At 46.6% G+C, this 21804-nt stretch overlaps 1 protein-coding gene across 3 annotated transcripts in view; it reads right to left on the bottom strand.

Moving 5' to 3' along the window:
- The window catches only part of prex2 (phosphatidylinositol-3,4,5-trisphosphate-dependent Rac exchange factor 2), a gene marked incomplete at its 5' end in the record, with an annotated part of 261316 nt that extends 240491 nt beyond the window's left edge, over nucleotides 1–20825 (bottom strand). For all 3 annotated transcript variants that reach the window (XM_083655690.1, XM_083655691.1, XM_083655692.1), the window contains one exon: nucleotides 20688–20825. In XM_083655690.1, coding sequence (XP_083511816.1) covers nucleotides 20688–20825 — 138 coding nt within the window. The remainder of the gene's footprint in view (nucleotides 1–20687) is intronic.
- Between the last annotated feature and the right edge of the window lie 979 nt (nucleotides 20826–21804).

Here is a 21804-nt window from a genome sequence, read left to right as displayed (position 1 = left end):
CCTAGTAGTGACAACAAAAACATGGCAAAAAAATCGTCTTAAAAATACATCGATCCCAGGGACATGAATGGGCTCGAAATCAAATAATCACCCAAACATGTGAGTGAAGCAAAGGATACAAAAAGTTGTGTGAAAATGGATGCAAAAAAGTGAATTCATTGCATTTTGAAGGTTATTTTCAAACAGTAGTAGTACACAACCATTTCTAGTCACCAACATGGGGCTTTGAAGCACATAACCTTCCATTCAAGGTCAGACTTTACCCCAGATGTTGAATGCCACACATTCCTGCTCATTTTTCAATTATTAAGTTATCCTTTTATCAGTGAAACCAAATTGGATTCACGGCGTAGGTCATAGCTTTAGCCTAGAACTGATGTCAAAGGCCAGTATAAGATTGAAGTGTGGAGGATTACTTGCTGTCTGTCCCTCAAACAAGGTCCAGTTGTAGGTATTAGACTGTCATGGACAAACTGTGCAGAGCCTGGAAAAAAAACAGAAGGGAGTGAAAGAAAGAAAGAAAGAAAGAAAGAAAGAAAGAAAGAAAGAAAGAAAGAAAGAAAGAAAGAAAGAAAGAAAGAAAGAAAGAAAGAAAGAAAGAAAGAAAGAGGCATCTGCGACAGAGACAGAGGGATAGTTGTCTAACCAGCAGGGCTTCTACAGTGAGTCTCAGTCAAGTGCTTAATTAAATAATTCAGAGCGAAGTGGAATTTCCCATCATGTCTGGCTGGGCAGCTGCTCTGTTTATGGATTGTGAGCCGCGAGACGCAGGACGGACACAGACAGAGACGCAGGACGGACACAGACAGAGACGTGAGCGAGACGCAGGACAGACACAGACAGAGACGTGAACGACATGGAAAGTGTGAATATAGACCGCAGAGAGGACAGGCCAGACGTGTTTGGACATATTCTAAGAACAAATTCATCAAGAAAGTCCAAATAAAAGTTGAAAATGTACCACCAGCTGCACCACAGACTTTGTGGCATACTTTCAAATCCCAAACCACAGAGTTGGTCATTTAGTCCTTTACAGAGTACAGACAATAGCCTTAATTGGGCTAATGAGCAACAGATGAGCTTTGATTTGTAAACGTATGAAATGTGAAATTTTCTCAACTGTGTTCTGCTCAACTCTGCCAACGCTGAAGCCCGTCGGAGAACACCAACCGCCAACCGCCAACCGCCTACTGATCTGAGCAGGTGTGTGTGTGTGCCAGCACAAACACAGGACCCCTTGTGATGAGGACCCTTCCACACTGCATGTACGTTCCCTCACAAGTGTCTGCCGGAGTCCTGCCACTCCTCCACTTGTGGCACGTAAGCACCATGTGACCAGGCAGCCGGCGCTGGCCAAATCAATGGCAGCCTTCTCCTCTGGGCCAGGAGAGCAGCGCCACCACCTCTCCTTCCTGAGCTCAGTCCTGAATGTATCTGCCCATATAGACCGTATAGCCTCTTGCCTATGCAATGAAGGCTGCTCAGGCTGCCAAGTAGGCATCTGTAGCAAAATGGTGGCCAGCGGCGACAGTGGGGGGCGGGGCATGTGCTGCGTGTATGCGTCGTGTACGTGCGCGTGTGCAAGTTGAAGCAGGAAATGTGCAGCACAATGTAAAGACGTTGAGGGGCCAGGAAGGAAGGAAATCCTCCTTACAAAATGGCATCCGAGACAAAAGCAAAGGAACTCTCTCCAGCGCCAGAGCCTGCTTAAAGGACAGGGAGGAGATGTGAAGGATTGTGCCCACTGCACTGCAACAGTGCTCCCTGAAATCACAGACTGGATCAGCCAAAACATTTCCACACATATTTAGACAAATTAGGTTGACTAAGAAGTCAGGAAGGGGGGGGGGGGAGGTCATGTGGTAGGAAGACATGACACATGTACATACAAACCAATTTGACATAATCAAGGTGTGCATGTTACTGATTATTTCCCAAAATAAGACTAATAATCATACTAAAATCCATTTTCTACATCCATGAAATTGCACAATATTTGTTTGTGTCCCCAGACTGCAGGCAGTGATGCAGGCAGTGATGAAGCAGTAAGTCACCTACTCTCTGGATACAAAGGTGCAGGGTTCAAAGCAACAAGGAGCCAAGTTCTACTTGCCATTTGCCAACAGTGTACACAATACACATATCACAATACACATATCACAATACACATATCACAATACACATATCCAGGGGACCATATTGCTGTGGATAAAAGCTTCTGGCCAAATGGCAAATTGTAATTGTGTAGAGAGATCAATGAATAAATCCATGATGGACGTGCAGTGCAAACAACAGCACCTCCCTGAGCACTGCTGAATGGTGTTAATTGATATGGGAGACTAGTCTAGGTAGACCTGGTCTTAATTGATATGGGAATCTAGTCTAGGTAGACCTAGTCTTAATTGATATGGGAGTCTAGTCTAGGTAGACCTGGTCTTAATTGATATGGGAATCTAGTCTAGGTAGACCTAGTCTTAATTGATATGGGAGTCTAGTCTAGGTAGACCTGGTCTTAATTGATATGGGAATCTAGTCTAGGTAGACCTAGTCTTAATTGATATGGGAGTCTAGTCTAGGTAGACCTGGTCTTAATTGATATGGGAGTCTAGTCTAGGTAGACCTGGTCTTAATTGATATGGGAGTCTAGTCTAGGTAGACCTGGTCTTAATTGATATGGGAGTCTAGTCTAGGTAGACCTGGTCTTAATTGAAATGGGAGTCTATGGGACCTGGTAAATCGACCTGGTCTTAATTGAAATGGTAGTCTAGTCTAGGTCGACCTGGTCTTAATGGAAATGGGAGTCTAGTCTAGGTAGACCTGGTCTTAATGGAAATGGGAGTCTAGTCTAGGTAGACCTGGTCTTAATGGAAATGGGAGTCTATGGGACGTGGTAAATCGACCTGGTCGATGGAAAAAACTCTGCAGGAGAGAGCTCCGCTGTCACCGAGCTACTGGAATCCCTGCCTGCTATCGTTCATCTTCAGCCCGGCTAAAAGACACACATCACACAATGAATGCCCATACAGATATACATTATATACTAGGTGTGCATGAGCATTCACACACACACTCAACATTTAAAAATACACGTCCACAGTGTGAGCAAACACATGACATACAGAGGCGGCGGCGGTGTGAAATTAAATTGCGAGCGAGACAGTTGATCAGTTCGGGGGGGCGGGGCCTCACACTAGGGACAGACACAAGGAGAGAAGCTGCCCCATATCCTCAGAGGAGAGACTGACCCCATCCAATTAAAAAGAGTCGAGGAGTCTCTCTCTCTCTCTCTCTCTCTCTCTCTCTGCACAGAGCAGAACACACAGCTGTGGTTATGTGCCTGCTGGGATAAGATTCAACTCTGGCTCTTTGAGAAGTCCTGCAGACTCCAGTGGCTGGCAGGGAGAACAGCTATAGCATAGCCTGATTAGACAGATAGGGATCATAATGATCCTTCACTTAGCGAGGGGGCGAAATATGCTGCTTGTCAACAAAGCATCTAAAATAATGCATGGGACGTAATATGCAGCCAACACTGCTTCCATGACACAGAGGTGGAGCGAGAGAGGGGGGGGGGGGTACAAACTATAGACAGTTTTAACTTGACAACAATAACAAATGGTCACAACCCACCCGAATATCTGGTTTACTTCCTGTATATAACTGAGCGCAGGCTGATATTTGGCTCATATTAAATGTTAACGTTAGGCCGTGTCTCCGACAGACACAGTAACAACAACGTAGCCTATTTCGGTCTATGTCTTGTAGTAGTTAGTAGTAGTTGTTGTTGTTGTTGTTGTTGTTGATAGTTGCCATAACAACCACCCCTGTCGGAAAGACGTGCACACTCTGGGTAGTAGGAAGCGTTGTCATCCGGAGCTAGCCTGAGAGGCTAATCAAAGCTACATGTTACAGAGTAAGCTGACTATCAGTACGTTATTGCATGCAGAGGCCTATATTAATATTTAAACATGCAGTGCTGTGGGGTTGCAGCTGGTGAAAACCGTCTCTAGCTTTAGTGCAGAAAGAGTGAGGGGGGATAGCCTGGCCCACCAGCAGGCACTCTGCATTAGCTACATGCCCTCCGCCTGGCCCAAGCCACAAACTGTCTGCAGCATCATGTGAGCATGCATGTCCAATAGGCATGCTCTTATCTGATCTGGCACTTAGAAAGGACCCAATTCAAACAGCAACGCAAAGAGATTTCAGCTTCGCGATCAATTTGCACAAGGAGGCCGCAATATGTCACAGAGTGTAAATAAACATCTGATTCAGCTTTTGGCCTCTTTCAGAGACTTCCTGCCTTGGCTACAGCTCCTGCACTTCAAGACCAAAACACAAAGCACTGTTTTGGCCTGCTCAGTCAGTAACAGGCAGGCGGAGCCCCTCCTGTCTCAAGCACAAACTCACACAACACACAATAACACACAGCAAAATCATTCATATTTGATGTTTCTGGCTATTTGACTTGGAAGAAGCCCAGAGCCTGCAAATGTCCTTTATTACAGAAGGAAAACGGTCATCTGTATCACAAAGACTCAAATCAATATAAATGTGTGAAAACGAATAGCTTGCTTTTATATTCCATAACTCATTGTGTGACTCGACACACCCTCAATATGCTCATGACCCCCCCGGGTGACCCCAGCTGCTTTAAGACACACAGCAGTGTCATCTCGACATGAGACAAGATCTCTCTTGACCCCCTGCCCCCATCATGTGTGAATGATTCAGACGGTTTGCCTTTCTTCACAAAACCTAGAGAGGTACTGTGGTGTGGTACATGAGTGAGCTGGAGAGAAACACAGGGTTAGAAACACAGCTTTGCCTTTAGATTTCCCCCTCACTTGCCAATAAGAAGTTGCGAATGGGAAACAAACTTTTTGTGACCCCTTTTCTCATAATAACAAGAAAGGAGCTAATAATAATAATAATGAGAAAAGAACTCAATAGTGGTAGAAAACCTGGCAGAAAGTAACCTGGCGATTAGCAACACGCTAGCTAGCTGCATACAGCTATGTGCTATCATTAAGTGTGTGTGAATTTGTCTGCGTAAACGCGCACGTTTCTGCCTGCTGTGTTTTCATTCAATCAGGACGCGCCGATCATCAGCCTCTTCCGGTCCCGTTTCCATCAGAACACCGGAGGGGAGCTGGATGTTGTTGGCATGACGTCTGGAGATTAACAGACAGGAAGGAGATAGGAAGCAGAGGTGATGACCTAAGGTCATCAGCTGGAGGATATGGACAACCCCCCCCCCCCCAGACCCCTGCCCCCACATGGTCACGTGTCACACGTAAAGACAACATCAGCAGCCTGGGCCAACCTGACTGCCTCAGCCTCAGCCAAGATGTCAACAAATCCAAAACCCTGAGAGAGACATGGGACCTCTATACAGACACATTCTCTCTCACTCTCTCTCACACACACTCTCTCACACACACACACACACACACACACACACACACACACACACACACACACACACACACACTCTAAGTGATTCATCTTTAGTTTGTGGCTGTTTTCACCATAGATCCGATTTCTCGACTCCCTTCAGCCATTTTCACTGGAAAGATACTATTGATTTACAACAACAACCACCAACATGTTGACCGCGCCTTCTTCACTTGGAGGAAACGTAATGAGGATAATCATGTGTCAGAAGAATCACAATCAGAAATACTTTATTGATCCATTTTGTTTGGTTCTTCTGCGGTTCCGTCTGGCTGGCCTCCAGCCCAGGGCGAGCATTTTCACAAACTACAGTCAGGGACCTGCCTCGTAGTTGACATCGTCTGCAACTGCGGATTTCTCTGTGGAAAACACATTTTCGCCGTTCTTCCGAGTGGATTGGGATTTGACTGGATCTGACGCTGATTGGCTCAAGGACTGAATTTGGCGACGCTGATTGGCTGAAGGAGTTGTCTGTCAAGGCAAGTACTCAAACCCACTGAAATGACTGTGGACGTCTTGGAGTCCAGACAACCGCAGAACAAAACAGGATGTGAGTTCACAGAGCCGGATGGTTTTCACCAGGCTAGGGAAAAATATAAACATTATAAAAGAATAGTAATAAGAGTGTCTGGTAGTGATGCGCGGGTCAGGGTTTTTTAAGGCCCGCCCCAACCCAACCCGTCATTGGAGCCAGCCCGCCCCACCCAGCCCGTTAAAATATCTGAAAATTCCGAACCCAGCCCAACCCAGCAGCCCGCAACGGCCAATTTAATGTAATATGTCTCCGGACTCAAGAGGAGCACAGCGGAGCTTCCAAGGTGTGCAAAGTAGCTAATAACTCTGTCTCTCTCCCCCCTCTCTCTCTCACACACACACAGACACTCACATGCTGCCGTGCGCGACAACAGTTGTAGCTTAGGCCTACTATACTGCTCTGGATGAGTTGCGCTGCTGTTTTCATGTCGGTCTTTCTTCAATTAATCCATGGTCTTCAGATAGCGCGACCGACTACGCTTCCCCAAAGTGCGGATGGCGTGACCGCAGTGTTTCAAATGGAGGTAGCACGTAGCAGGTAGAGGTAGGCACTAGGCAGGCTACAGAAACAGTTCTTATTCTTCCCCATTTATTTTAATTACCTCATACGCTCTCAATTGGCCATGTTGCAGTAGTAGGCTACTAAACGTAGTAGTGCAGCAGGTGCGCACACGGCTTGCAGATACGGCTAGACTCGCTGTCTGATTTCTTTTAATTACCTCATGCGCACTCAATTGTTCACAGCCTACTCACGTTGCAGTAAAGTTGACAAATAGATCACAGTCGAGTCCACAACAGAAAATCTGCGGTGGCATTATATGGACACTTCAAATAATAATTACAGCGAATAATCCTTCCAAAATGTTTGTTTTGAGACCACATAGGCTACCTAATTGAAGCGTTTCTTTACTCCATGTAGGCTATACAGCAGGGGTGGGCAACTATTTTTCATGGGGGGCCACATGAGAAACCCAGATTGTTGCCGGGGGCCGAACAAATATTGTCATGCTGTAACCCATGGATGGGCAACTTTGATGATAGAGAGGGCCACAAAAAAAATTCCTCGCTACCAGATTTTGCTGAGGGCTGAACGGCGCCAGCGCGAAAAATTTGGGGCATTTGAAGCCAGGTTTAGAGGAATAACTAATTTTAAATTAACAATTGTGATGTCATTATTCAGTCTTAACCACCAATATTTTATCCTTTTTTCACTCCTATGTCACCACCTGCTCTACCTGCAGGGCTTGATTAGCCTAGGTAAACCCAGCCACCACGTGACCTGCTCTCTCAGTTCCCAGTCACTATCATAGTGACTGAGAACAGGTCTGAGAGCAGGTCACGTGGGGGATGGGTTTACCCAGGCTAGGGCTTGATATGGCTGCTAGATTTTAAAGTTACCAGCCAATTAGAATTTCCACTAGCCGAAATGTTTTTCTTGAAATAAACCAGAATATGAGTGGGTTAATTTAAGCATAAGTATCAGTAAGTGGCCCGGGATTCTCAAAGCCTGTGTTGAGGGTCACAGAAGAACAAAAATGCACTCTTGAAGCTAAATAAATCCAAAACCAACAAGTTAATTATTTAAATTTCTACTTCAATGTAGAACAGTCATTTCTTACACATGAGATTACTTTTAGCCTTTTAGTCATAAATATTATTGAAAGATATTCCATATTCCAGACTGAAATGCTATAACAGAGTATTGGCCAGAATGACATGAACATTTGGACACTTATTCAGCGGGTATCTTGCATGTTGCGTTCAGGTGCACTTTTATTTTTTTTTATTTTTTGCAATTCCATCGCACCCGCGGGCCGTATGTTGCCCATGTGTGCTATAGAGAGTGCAGCAGGAGTCTGTCTGATTGTGTGTACCTACGTGTGAGAGAGAGTTAACGTCTTTAAGGTTAATTACTCTGCGTGTTTCACTGCTCTAAATTATTTAATAATGTTGCTTTGTCACGTTCTGAGCCTGCCCCGCCCGCACCCGCGATATTTTCATAATTTGCCAACCCAGCCCACCTGCGGGGCGGCCCAGCCCGCGGGACCCGGCGGGTTCTGGGTGACCCGCGCATCACTAGTGTCCGGGTAGTGTAGCGGTAGATTCCCTGCCTACCAACACGAGGGCCGCAGGTTCACGCCCCCGTGTTACCTCCGGCTTGGTCGGGCGTCCATACAGGAACGATTGGCTGTGTCTGCGGGTGGGAAGCCGGATTGGGGGTATGTGTCCTGGTCGAGGCACTAGCGCCTCCTCTGGCCGCCTGTTCGGGGCGGAAGGGAACTGGTAGGAATAGCATGTCCTGCCACGTGCTACGTCCTACCGGTGAAGCTCCCCGCTGTCAGGTGAAAAGAAGCAGCTGGCAACTGCGCATGTATTGGAGGAAGCATGGTGTCTACGGCTCTCCCCATATCGGCAGAGGGTGGAGCAGCGATCGGGCAGCAGGGGGGAAATTGGTAAAAAAAAAAATTGTTTTGGGAGAAAATGGGGGGAAATCGGGCGTGGGGGGGGGGTCGGAGAGGAGAATAGTAATAAGACAATAAAAAAAACATATATACAATAAAGTGTAAAATATGTGCCATACACTACAATAATTATCAAAAAACACAAGTACCCTTTAGTAAGTTGTTGATGTTGTCTTTTATCTTGTATGTTTTTTATGTCCTGAGGACTACGGATGCAAATGAGCTTTTAGCTAAATCCGACATATTTACTGTTATCATATAGATGACTCTGTATAGGTAACTGTACATCAATGTGTACTGTCCTGACCAAATAAACAAATAAAGTCAAGTACTGTAAGAAGTGAGAAATTTAATATGATAGTATATACAGCAGTGTGCGTCGTAATAAAAGTAAAGTACATTTAGTTCCCGCTAAGTGAGGATAAATTGTTGACATTGGATTATTGCACAACTGCAGTATTGAGCAGTTATTGCCAATTAGGTTTAATTGCACAGTTCAGGTGTACATGATAACATGTGGGGTTTGAGTTGCTGACAGGTGAAGGCATAATCAGACCACATTTCGTTTAATCTCATGTTATGCAGGGGATTGTTAAACATGATTACATGAGGTGGTTGCTTCACAGCTCAACAGGCGTTTGTTAAGGAAAGGACGGTAGCTAAGGGAGCACTTCGCGCATAGCTACAGTAAACTACTCTACAATACTAGTTGCTAAAAGCTCATTTGCATCCGTAGTCCTCCGGACATAAAAACATACAAGATAAAAGACAACATCAACATCTTACTAAAGGGTACTTGTGTTTTTTTTATCATTATTGTAGTAGTACTACTCTTGGGAATATATTAAGCAGGGTTGTGGCTCAGATCTCCCTCCAGAACCGGGACATGAAAGCGTTCCTCTCTTGTCCTTTTAAGCATCCTCTCCTAAGTGCTTATCATGCAAGTGAGTGGCTTTCAATAATATCCCTCTATCAACAGCAACAATGGCTTGAGTGTAAGCAACGTTCTCCAGCTGACACTGTCTGGGACTAGAAAATGGCAGAGATGCAGCTAGACCTCATTATGGGGAGTGTTTACATGTTCTCTTCCTTCGTTCCCCAAGAGACATTTCTAAGAATGACTGTCCTCTTGGCTCGTAGCTTTCCAAGATAAACACCAGTGTCCACCACGCCGCCCACTATCTCCAGCTATAATCGTCCATTATGTAAGATAGGCTTCCCTAGAGCCTTCCTCTCCAACTGTCAAGACTACTGGAGAAGAAGCCATGACTTGAAGATGGCGATGGTGCTCGAGCTACGCATTTAACGATGGCCGACTGTTGCGTCGCCTCAAGTGTTGTAGTCAAGTCACTATATCTCGAGTGAGTCCAAGTTGAGTCTTGAGTTTCCCCGGTGTTTGATTCCGAGTCCGAGTCACCAAAGAGGAGTCCGAGACGAGTCATGAATCCACATGTAGTGTGGGTGGAACCAGGGCCGCTGCTACGTACACGCACAGCACGCACTGTGCGTAGAACCAGGGCCGCTGCTACGTACACGCACAGCACACACTGTGCGTAGAACCAGGGCCACTGCTACCTACACGCACAGCACGCACTGTGCGTAGAACCAGGGCCACTGCTACCTACACGCACAGCACACACTGTGCGTAGAACCAGGGCCGCTGCTACATACACGCACAGCACGCACTGTGCGTAGAACCAGGGCCACTGCTACCTACACGCACAGCACGCACTGTGCGTAGAACCAGGGCCGCTGCTACATACACGCACAGCACGCACTGTGCGTAGAACCAGGGTCGCTGCTACGTACACGCACAGCACGCACTGTGCGTAGAACCAGGGCCGCTGCTACGTACACGCACAGCACGCACTGTGCGTAGAACCAGGGCCGCTGCTACGTACACGCACAACACGCACTGTGCGTAGAACCAGGGCCGCTGCTACATACACGCAGAGCACGCACTGTGCGTAGAACCAGGGCCGCTGCTACATACACGCACAGCACGCACTGTGCGTAGAACCAGGGCCGCTGCTACGTACACGCACAACATGCACTGTGCGTAGAACCAGGGCCGCTGCTACATACACGCACAGCACGCACTGTGCGTAGAACCAGGGCCGCTGCTACGTACACGCACAACATGCACTGTGCGTAGAACCAGGGCCGCTGCTACATACACGCACAGCACGCACTGTGCGTAGAACCAGGGCCGCTGCTACGTACGCGCACAACACGCACTGTGCGTAGAACCAGGGCCGCTGCTACATACACGCACAGCACGCACTGTGTGTAGAACCAGGGCCGCTGCTACGTACGCGCACAGCACGCACTGTGCGTAGAACCAGGGCCGCTGCTACGTACGTGCACAGCACGCACTGTGCGTAGAACCAGGGCCGCTGCTACGTACGCGCACAGCACGCACTGTGCGTAGAACCAGGGCCGCTGCTACGTACGTGCACAGCACGCACTATGCGTAGAACCAGGGCCGCTGCTACGTACGTGCACAGCACGCACTGTGCGTAGAACCAGGGCCGCTGCTACGTACGTGCACAGCACGCACTGTGCGTAGAACCAGGGCCGCTGCTACGTACACGCACAACATGCACTGTGCGTAGAACCAGGGCCGCTGCTACATACACGCACAGCACGCACTGTGCGTAGAACCAGGGCCGCTGCTACGTACACGCACAACATGCACTGTGCGTAGAACCAGGGCCGCTGCTACATACACGCACAGCACGCACTGTGCGTAGAACCAGGGCCGCTGCTACGTACGCGCACAACACGCACTGTGCGTAGAACCAGGGCCGCTGCTACATACACGCACAGCACGCACTGTGCGTAGAACCAGGGCCGCTGCTACGTACGCGCACAGCACGCACTGTGCGTAGAACCAGGGCCGCTGCTACGTACGCGCACAGCACGCACTGTGCGTAGAACCAGGGCCGCTGCTACGTACGCGCACAACACGCACTGTGCGTAGGGCACCAAGTGCCGTGAGGAGGGCCATCATCCAGAGCAGGAATACAGGGATCCACATAGTCGAGCGATATCACTGAGTCAAGCGAGGCACACCTCCGTAGATTAGAGCCCGACCGATAACACGTGTTGGCTTGGTTCCCAGGCATGGATCGATTTTCGGTTTTACCGGTTCGGTTCGGTGTACGAGCCCAAACCAGTTTGATCACGTGCAAACCAACAACAACAACAACCACAACAACAACAAAATAATAATAATAATAATAATAATAATAATAATAATAATAATAATAATAAAATAGTGCCAATCCATTCTGATTGCACTATTTTTCGTATTAGCCTCTTCTCAAGTTGCACTAGTAGGCAAAAGTCTTATTTTGTTTATTATGTTGATGTTTGAAGAAAAGTTAAGCTGAATAGTTATGAGAAATAAAAACAGTGTGTTAAATGGTTCTGCTTATTTTAATTCAGTGTCAGTGCTGGTTGGCATACCTGCTTAGAGGTGCATTATCGCCACCAACTGCAGTCCCATTACAGTCATTTATGGGCTACACTAAAAAAAAAAAAAAAAAAAAAAAAAAAAATTTGATATACCGGTTTGATACGTTTTTTTGGGGGAATATCGAACCGGTTTAAAAAAATGTAAACCGACCCATGCCTATTGGTTCCAGCCTTAAAACTCGTTATTTCTGGATTCATCGAAATGTCTATGGAGACAATGGACGCGGAACTTACTTCCGGGGCAAATTACGTCACGAAAAGTCACGTGCCTGTTGAGCTCTATTGTGTTATCATATCGGCTGAAAAAAAATCCATATTGTGCTCGAGTTCTCAGTTCATTCAAGAACACTCTCGTCATAGATTTAACCATTTATTGCATAAATGGAAATACAGTTATCTTTGGCGTTGAAGGCTCCGCTCTTTATAGAAGAGGCTCCTCCCTGAACCGGCCCAGCAGCATGCTACGCCGAGCAGGGAAGGCCGCATTTAAACGGACAGCCTTATGGTGAGAATGGCTGTGATTGGTGAATGAATGATCCAATCAGCGGCTGACAGCTGGATACAGCTGGGGCATAGCGTATGACTTCCGTGTCTCGAATGAACTAACGCAAAGCTTCATTTTCTGCCCGAGCGGGACCTGACCCAGCCCGACGGGCTCGGGCCGGGTTCAGGCTGACAATTTATGCTAATTGATCAGGTCGGGTCGGGCTCAGGCTTCAACTTACTACAGTAGGACCGGGTCGGGTCGGGTCGCGCTTGAATTTTCAGGCCCGTTGAGAACTTTTCAAAATTGACACCTTCTACGATGCACATAAATCACCATGTTTTCCCAGTTGTTGTCTCACAAAACAACCCATTAGAGGTGGAAAATGCCCAACAATGGGCTCAAAGCGTCTTGGAACCAGCTGGTGTAATAATCTGTGGCATAGATCATTGTTCTCCATGTTGTTTTCCACTACCTTAGTGGTGCACTATGTGTTGTCAAGAGAGGTGCGTTGTGTTTGGGTTCCACAGATCAGCAGCAACAATCTCTGTTCTACACTTCAACTCCTGCTACTGGCCGGAGACTCATTGTTCCCCTGCGTGTCCTAACCTCAGAGGAATTCCTTCTCCAGGAAATATGATTTACAAGAGAGGCACCAAGCCCAGCCAGTCACATACGACCCCCACGACCCCCAGTCACATATGACCCCCACGACCCCCAGTCACATATGACCCCCACGACCCCCAGCCTTTCCCCTTCACCAGGCCAGTCACATATGACCCCCTCAACCCCCAGCCTTTCCCCTTCACCAGGCCAGTCACATATGACCCCCTCAACCCCCAGCCTTTCCCCTTCACCAGGCCAGTCACATATGACCCTCAACCCCCAGCCTTTCCCCTTCACCAGGCCAGTCACATATGACCCCCTCAACCCCCAGCCTTTCCCCTTCACCAAGCCAGTCACATACTGTATGACCCCCAGCCTTTCCCCTTCACCAAGCCAGTCACATATGACCCCCCCGACCCCCAGCCTTTCCCTTTCGCCCTCCTGGCAATATCTACCTCATGACCCTCGCTACCCTTTCCCCTCTCCCCCCTCCAGCAATATCCCATCAATACCTCTCCCTGCTTCTCCCCCTGCTGGCACGCAGAGTCCCCCGGCCTATCCCACCGGGGAGTCTCACAGAGGGGAGGAGGAAGTCCTCCATTCTGACCAGCAGACACACAAGTAGCTCTAGAGAAGCATTATTTATGTGGTGTGTAAAGCGCTGGTTCTTGGTCATGTGTGGTGGCAGTAGTGGAGGTGGGGGAGGCACGGTGTGTGATCAGATGAAAGTCTTTTGAACACGACCCCTCTCTCCCCAGGAGGGCAGCCTTTGATCATCGCGAGTATCTTCCACTTAATGCCCCCCAGGACCTTCCACATGAGAAGACAGTAGATTGTCTCTTTTGTCTCACTCTCCTTAAGCGATAACCTGCAGCTAAACCAATGCACTTAGTTTGCATAATGTGCAACGCATTGGTCGCTGTCAGATCTCAATCTCATACATCCATCCCAAGACTTCTGCTCAGAACAGAGTTGCCTTGTGAGGAGCCGCCGGCTCTCAAATGAATCCCAGTTCCAGCACTGCAGGAGAGGTAAAGGGGAGGAGGGCTGCATTCCCTCAAGACCCCCATGTGATCTCCTCATCCATAGGCTCTTTCACACCGGCCTTGAAAGCCGAAAAATGCACGGAAAATAGGATTCGCGCATCCGATGTGAAAGTCGTGAACGCGCTTTGGTGGATAATTGTTTTACGCCTTTTGTCCCGCGACGGTAGGTAGTCACAGCGCCGGGTTACCTGGCAACCCGCCTCCATTTGAAAGCGTCATCGCAGCAAGCCGGAAAAGGTGCGAATGGTCAGCTCATTCATAAAAAAATTACAGGGGAAATCACCTCATGTATCAAGAAAGTGCAGGAGTGAAAGTAAAAAAAGTAGCCTATACAATCATGACTGCAGGGACGCCAGGAGGAATGCTCCGTGCGGTTAGGCTTTATGCTCAAACGATGTTGACATTAGGTAAAATTAACGGATATAATAATAAGCTTCAGAGGGCTATAGCTGTCTGTGGCGAGTTGGTCTGATGATATTCCCCCTCGAAATCACCTCTGTGCATTCCCTTACAAAAACTACTAACGTTAACACGTTCAGTGCCAGCGACGCCATATGGCGTCATTAGAAATTTACCGTACAGTGCCAGCGACGCCAAATGGCGTCATAACTCCAAATTGTTTTTTTTGACGGGGGGGTGTCGATCTAAGCTTCTTACGTCGCCTCTAACAATATTGTAGCTATTGGAGGTCGATAACCTATTTTACAAACCCATTAGGTGGCGACAGCACTCTCCTGATCAGAGAAAAAGGAGCCAAACACACAGAAATAGTCACTGGGGAAAATGAGGAAATCGCATCGCATCCGTCCGTATGCATCGACGTGCCTCCATAAACGAGCACAACGCCAGCTGTGCCCCCAGCAGCAGCATCCGCTGTCACAACTGAGCACCTCCATGTACGCTGCAACAGCACATTCACATAATCAGCCTTATTATTCCGAACTGGAAGCATGCCAGCCCGTGACAAACACACGCGGAACCAAAAAGCTGAATGTCGCGCACCATTCACTGTGTGTGCGCAGCAAACTCAGCAGAGACTGAGAGCCACCAGACACATAAGACACACCCAGGAGGCGTGTGCAGTTGAGGGGGGGGGGGGGGGGGGGGGAGCACGCAGAGCAGCCTACATCCATGAGAGCAGCATACACTTCACCCAGACAGACCCAGACATCAGAAAATTAGCTTCAGAGTCAGTGATGTGCTTGAAATGTTTAATTTCACAAAAGGCTCATTATCTCAGCTCGTAGAAAAAAAGGGATGTTTTTGCTTCAATCAAGCTATCTTCTCCGGCTCATAACTAAAGAACGGAAAATGGGATCAATAAACTTTTTTTTGCAGGTGATAGAAGAGAGTCTCATCGTTATTTGTGCGTGTTCAGTGTTTACATAGTAATTATTAAAAAAATTATATGACTGTTTTAAAATGCATTGCGGCCTATGTGGCACAGCAAGCAACCTTTTGCTCAAGGGCCGTGGCACTCAAAGTGTTAAGTACCGTAGTCATGTGCATTTATAGCCTATACTATTCCCCCGACGAACGTTATGCAGACTGCAGCTGTTTGATATGCGGGCGGTCGTGTATCGTTCCAATTTTAGTAGGACACCATATCGATCTGCCTGCCCACCATGCGAGTGCGGCGGCGGAGCCCGTTTTGGCGAGTCCACCCACCATGCGAGTGCACCTATCCTCCCAGCTCAGCGGACTAGGAGAAGGAGGGAAGTATTGTTGTTGAATGAATTCGTTCATCATACAGTAGCCAGGCTACACTAACCTATGAAAATATTAATTTGGGCTAGGAGGAGCTGGAAATCCCTCCGCTCGCCTTTCAATCCGGGAGCAGGGGATTTCACCTGAAAGTAGGGCTGGCACGGATCAGAAAACCCACGGATCGGATCGCGTGACGGATTTTGAGCCACGGATCACGGATTTTTCGGATCAGCAAAAAAATATATATATCAGATTTTTTCTCTCAAAATTAGATTTTCGATTAGATTTTTTTAATACTTTTATAATTCTCTAAACATTTGTTGCCCTGCACAGCTCAAAAAATATTTTTTTCTCATAAGTGACACAATGTATGCTTTTACTCTGAAGGCAGAACGACCCAACTTCCTGTTTTAGGTGGCACTGCTATGCCTAACTTCGTGGCTGTTGCTTGCATCAGTCACATGACACGGGTACAGACCTACAGACCAGACCGCAGGTCAGTCTGGAAATATAACGTTGATGCTACGTTAAGCTACTCAGTGGCCCCACGTGTTGTTTTGTTGTTATGTGTCCTAAGGCAACATTTCACCGTCCGGTGATAATGTGTTTGTGAAACATGTGCGCGTGTGTGTGTGTGTGTGTGTGTGTGTGTTGTGGCTCTCGTTAATATCTTGTGCAGCCCGCAACACGCTGATCGCATTCCTGTGCTTTTTCAGAGGTGTTGAAATAAGTTTGTGTGACGCTGTCTTTACTTTAGTAGCCACTAGCCACAGCCTTCAGACATACTTTACAGCAGCGACAAGGGATGAGGAAGCTCGCTTGTGCTTGCCATGATTATGCCTGTCTGTGTCTGGCTGCGCTGGGCGTTCGCATAGACTAACGTTAAACGTTAAATGAAACGAAAGGGGGGGGGGGGGGGGGTTCCGCGGACCATTGACGTTCCGAACCGCGTTCCGAACCGTGGGGGCTGATCCGTACGGGTCACGGATTATCCGTGATCCGTGCCAGCCCTACCTGAAAGTACACAGCAGCACGGGAATGTGGCCCTACTGCTTGGCTCTGTGTGAAAGCAATTTCTGTGGCGAGGCTGCCAGGCTTTACGGGCTTCCCGAACTACAATTTTGCGTGATCTGTGTTTGAAAGAGCCTCATGACTCTAGATGGAGCAATGCCAATGGCTTCTAAAAAAGACCAGACAGGATCCGGTCAGATCAAGAAGACCCATCCCCTCCCTGGTCTCTCTGTCCTCCATTGGAACCATCTGGGAAGTATGGAATGTGTCCTCCGAGTCCACATGCATACATGTGGTATGTCTGGGAAATAGCACTCTCAATGACACACACCACCAGTGCCCCCTCGACCCCCACTCGCCTGCAAAGTTCCCACCATGCAGACAAAGTGAAACTGCTGAGAAAAGAGAGTGGAAGCCATCCAGAGCCCCCAGCGTGATCTTGATATGATTATAGTGTGATAACATCATGTTTGTGTTGCTCGTTCACCATGAGCTTTTTTTTTTACGATGAACATCCTCAACAACAACAACCACAGCTTTTCAGAGGTCTGTACTACGAAGCTGTCTTAACAGACCCGCGATCTGTCACTTTGATCTGGTTTGACTGAACAGGATCAAAGCTATCTAGTTTAAGGATACTACGACGCTGGTTTTCTAGTCGATAACTGAAGCTGGGATCTGCCTGTGCACGCGCACGTTTTTCGCTCGTGCACAGGCGCGCGTCCACGCGAAAGAGGTGCGCTAGCCAATCACATTATGAACAGCTGAGTTGATCCACGCCCACACCCATTTCCACACCCATTTCCTCGTTCAATGAAAGCGCAGTGCATGATCAGAGTTTTAGCGGATATTTAATGTAGCCGCGATTTAATGTCAGAACGAAAATCCGCGTTGGATAGTCTGCTTAAGGGCTGTCTAAAGCAGCAGCTTGTATTCACATCAGTCATTTGATTTACTTTGATCAGCGATTTCTGTCTGCTACAGCTGCATTGATACAGCAGCAACAAATGTAAATGTGTAATCTCAGTCTATACATTTCCACAATCTGTAAGACTATTTAGACCATAGATTTAGAAACGCATGCTCAATGAATAATGATCTCTATCACTCATGTGTGTGGTTGCACTGATCGAATAATTCATATATAAAATAGCCTAGTATAAAGCCTAATAGCCTACTATAAAAGAGAAAACTGCTGAACTGAATTGAGACGATGCGGGCATAGTTATCATTGATAAAAACTAGCCTATTTTTGCTCATATATTGGCATACAGCCTACAGGACACAGTTCCAGCTGAAAGATGCAAGAATAGCCTGCATATTTAGTATTGGGGCTATCCCATATTTATCCCATATCTATATTATATGTATAGGCTTTTCTGGCATGTAGGAGAATATCACCCTCACTCCATTTGAGGGTCCGTTCATGATATGCGCTGCGGTGATTAATAGTGATCATATTTCTCCACGCATCGTTGAGCTGTTAAGACATAAAGTGGTAAGTAGGTTTAATTTAATTATGTAGCCTACAGAGCCACGAATGTTTTGCTTGTTCTATTCTCAGTTGACTGCAATCTATTTTTCATATGGCGATCTTATATGAATGGTGAGTGACTCCAGAGAGCCGATTATATGGGTCTGTCATGGATTTTGATCTTATCCTCTGAAGCTAACCTGGTCGCGACCAGGTTAGCTTTGCAGCGTCAGTTGCCATGGTGATTGAAAGTTAACTTGCTTTGTAGTACGGCTAAACCAGGTTTAAACTCAAACTTACTCGGATAAGGCATTAAACTAGCTTCGTAGTACAGGCTGCAGGTAGTTCAACACATTTGATCACCAACTGCAAAACAACACTTTTTTACAACGTGCAGATTTAAACAGGGAACATTTCCAGAGAGTTGCAATTCCCTCCTGCCTTTGTGTTGAGTTGTTGTCTTTGTAATGCCATTAAAGTCGAACTGAACCCGTATCGTCACGTGCGTCGCAGTCCTTTTCAGACTGAAAACATAATTTGTCTGAGATGACAAATTGAGAGGCGGGTCATAGTAGCATGTCGATGATTTGATTTGACAATTCTGTCGACTGGCTTTGGCATTGGTCAATATCATGGCGTGTTCCACCCCCAAATCGAGTGGGATTCAGCGTGTTGTCGTGCTACGTGAGTGGGATCCGCGGAGTACCAGGCAGCCAGCTGCTTCGTGCGGAGGGAGCGGACAATCCGATGAATGGGTGCTGCCCGCAAGCCTGGAATCTCCGAGGGCAGACCCCTGACAACCACGCTCTCAAACGCTCTCAAGCGCGCGCCTTTTATGCTATTTCTGTAAATACGATATCCCTGGAATGCGCGTTTTAACGAGCCAGTTACATTTCTTTGCATTCTCAGAGATTATAGTTTTTGTTTTGTGTTCATGTTTCTAACAATTGGCCATGTTAGTAGTTAGTTTATGGGATAGGAATTCTGCCAGATGACAGGCACTAGGCGCCATTTTCTACTTCATTTGGAAGAGAAAATTATCCTGAAATGAAGATTTGATTGACAGCTGCATGTCGTGATATGATTGGTTGAAATGGGGTAGAAATTTACTGGGTGACGTCGGCAAACTGTACATTACTGTTATCAATGAAATCTTGAAAAATTAACTTTTGATGTGAAAAAGTGTGAAAAACTAAAGAAATTAGACTTTTGTGATTTTGTTTGCATACATTATTAAATAGGTGCACTGCATACCCAGGTATATGAACTAAAAGAAAAGAAAAGTCATTTATGAGTTCAGCTCGACTTTAAGCCGACAGCACACATCGTTCCTGTGTTGCTGCAACTCAGTGCCGGCAATGTGTTGCTGCCAGCTGTGGGCCAACCCCACTGCTTTTTATTTGAGTCCACCTGTGCCGGGCTTTGGCAGAACTCCCCCGCTCGCTTCTGGGTTTGATCAGAGCTTGGCAAAGGCTCTCAGGCTGCGCTCCCAGGTACTTTCTCTGCTGTGTGGGAAGTGGAGTAATCATATAGTACAATCACTGGCGCGGGTGCAACACAGACACACCAAGTTGATATATAGATGCCATTATACAGGTTTCCCTGAAGACTACTGTACCCTTTCATTTTTCCTTTTCAGTTTATAGGGGGGGGGGGGGGGGGGGGGAGTAAACCACCTAAAGTCAGTTTGTCCACCTTTTGATGTGCGCAAGTTTATCCACCCTTGCAGGCTGACATACATTTGTGGTATTTAATAGTATGTGTTTGGAAAATAAAAAATAATTTAATTTTGTTTTTCTGAAAATGTAATTCGTTTTTCTTCATGATACTGGTGCTTACTTGTCTTGACTGGAACTGGTTTTACCTTTCCACATTTTCATTGATCACGATGTAAGACCATGTGTGCATCCTCAGCGGTTGAAAATAATTTATGTGCATATCAATACTGGAAAATTATTTTTGAAATATACTTTCAGACCAATCCATTGCCAGACAAAACACTCATCTATAGCCTATGGGCAGCAGTATAAAAGCAACCAGATTAAACCATCACACACTTGGCTGTGAAAGAACTGGGAGCTGTGCTGTGCCTTTTTCTACCTGCTGGCTCCAATTTCACACTTGCAATCTGAGAAGTTAATATCTCCATCAAATGAGTGGATGGAGAGAAGCAGCACAAGCAACACTGATGATGGTTGATTTTCATGTTAGAAACTCACTATACAACCTGCAGGAGCAGCATCCCAGCTACATAGCAATACGTTGACAACTGATGTACAGAGTGGACGAATTCTTGCTCTGGAACCTTAATGCACTATGCATACAAATTAGGCTGTCTGTTTTGTTTTGAGCTCTCCTTTGATTGCGAGGGGGAAAACAATGCACGTTTTTAGGCTGTGTCAATGTTTTAAAACGTGTTCAAAACTCACCGAGAGAAACTCTAGAGTCCCGACATAATCCCGTTCAGTCTTTAAAAGTTCATTTAGGACACACACTCGTAACCGGAGCTGTTTCTCCAAGTCCTTCCCGCTTTCAGCTCTGTGCTCTGCTTTGCTCTCGTCCGTCATTATGATTAAAAATAATAAATGAAAAGTTCAGCTCCTGCAGCGGCTCAAAGTTTCACCCCACGAAATGTTTCTCAGTTGCGAAAGTTTACAGTTTGCAGCATGGTCAAAAATTGAAGGGGCGGAACCGCCGGGGTCACTGCATTAAAAGTCCACAAAAAAAAACACAAAACGCCGAAAGTGGGTGAGATGGAGAAAAAAAGTTAGGTGAAAACTTAAAAAATAAAAAACGAAATGGTTTCACAACAGGGTGAGAGGTTTTCACACAGAGCCGGCGGGCAGAGCAGCTGTGTGTAACAACAACAACGGTTTAGCACTCACAAACTTGGTCCATGTGACTCTTAAAACCATCCTAATCCAGCCTCCTTCAGACTTTTCTATGCTAAAGGACCAAGTGTCGAGCTAGCCACAACAAATAATACTCTTTCCGGATGGTTTTTTCGAAATAAAACCCTTATTGAAGGACATTGCCTGCAACAGGTCTTGAGGAAATGTTTGATCTTAGTTTTTATCACCATACTGGAAAGTAATGATCAAGCAGAATCTGAAGCATGGGGAGCATTCAGGACCAATGCTTCCTCTGTGCAGTATGCATTTGAGCAAGATAGAGAGGTGACTTATGCTATGTCTAGTAATATTTATGACAAAATTTGACACATTTTGTCAGTCACAGTCATTCCTCCACTTTTCCCAAAAAAGACTTCGTTACAAGCAGCCTGCAAAGTTTTTATAGACATAATAGGCTATGTATGCCTACTTCTTTTCACAGAAATTGTTCTTTTATTTTGAAGGCACAATTGCCTATATTCAGCGCTCATTCTCGTTCTCTGTCTGACTTGATGCAGCACTAGTTACTTTAATTTGGAAGTAATAAGTTACTTTACAATATTACTGTCCGTGTAGCTCATTACTTATTACACTACTTTTGCATTACTTTCACCAAACTCGGTGTGTGTGTGTGTGTGTGTGTGTGTGTGTGTGT

The sequence above is a fragment of the Poromitra crassiceps genome (genome assembly GCF_964638095.1).
Source record: "Poromitra crassiceps genome assembly, chromosome: 2".
Lineage (NCBI taxonomy): Eukaryota > Metazoa > Chordata > Actinopteri > Beryciformes > Melamphaidae > Poromitra > Poromitra crassiceps.
The sequence above is the reverse complement of the archived record's forward strand: the minus strand, read 5'-3'. Positions and strand labels throughout refer to the sequence as shown.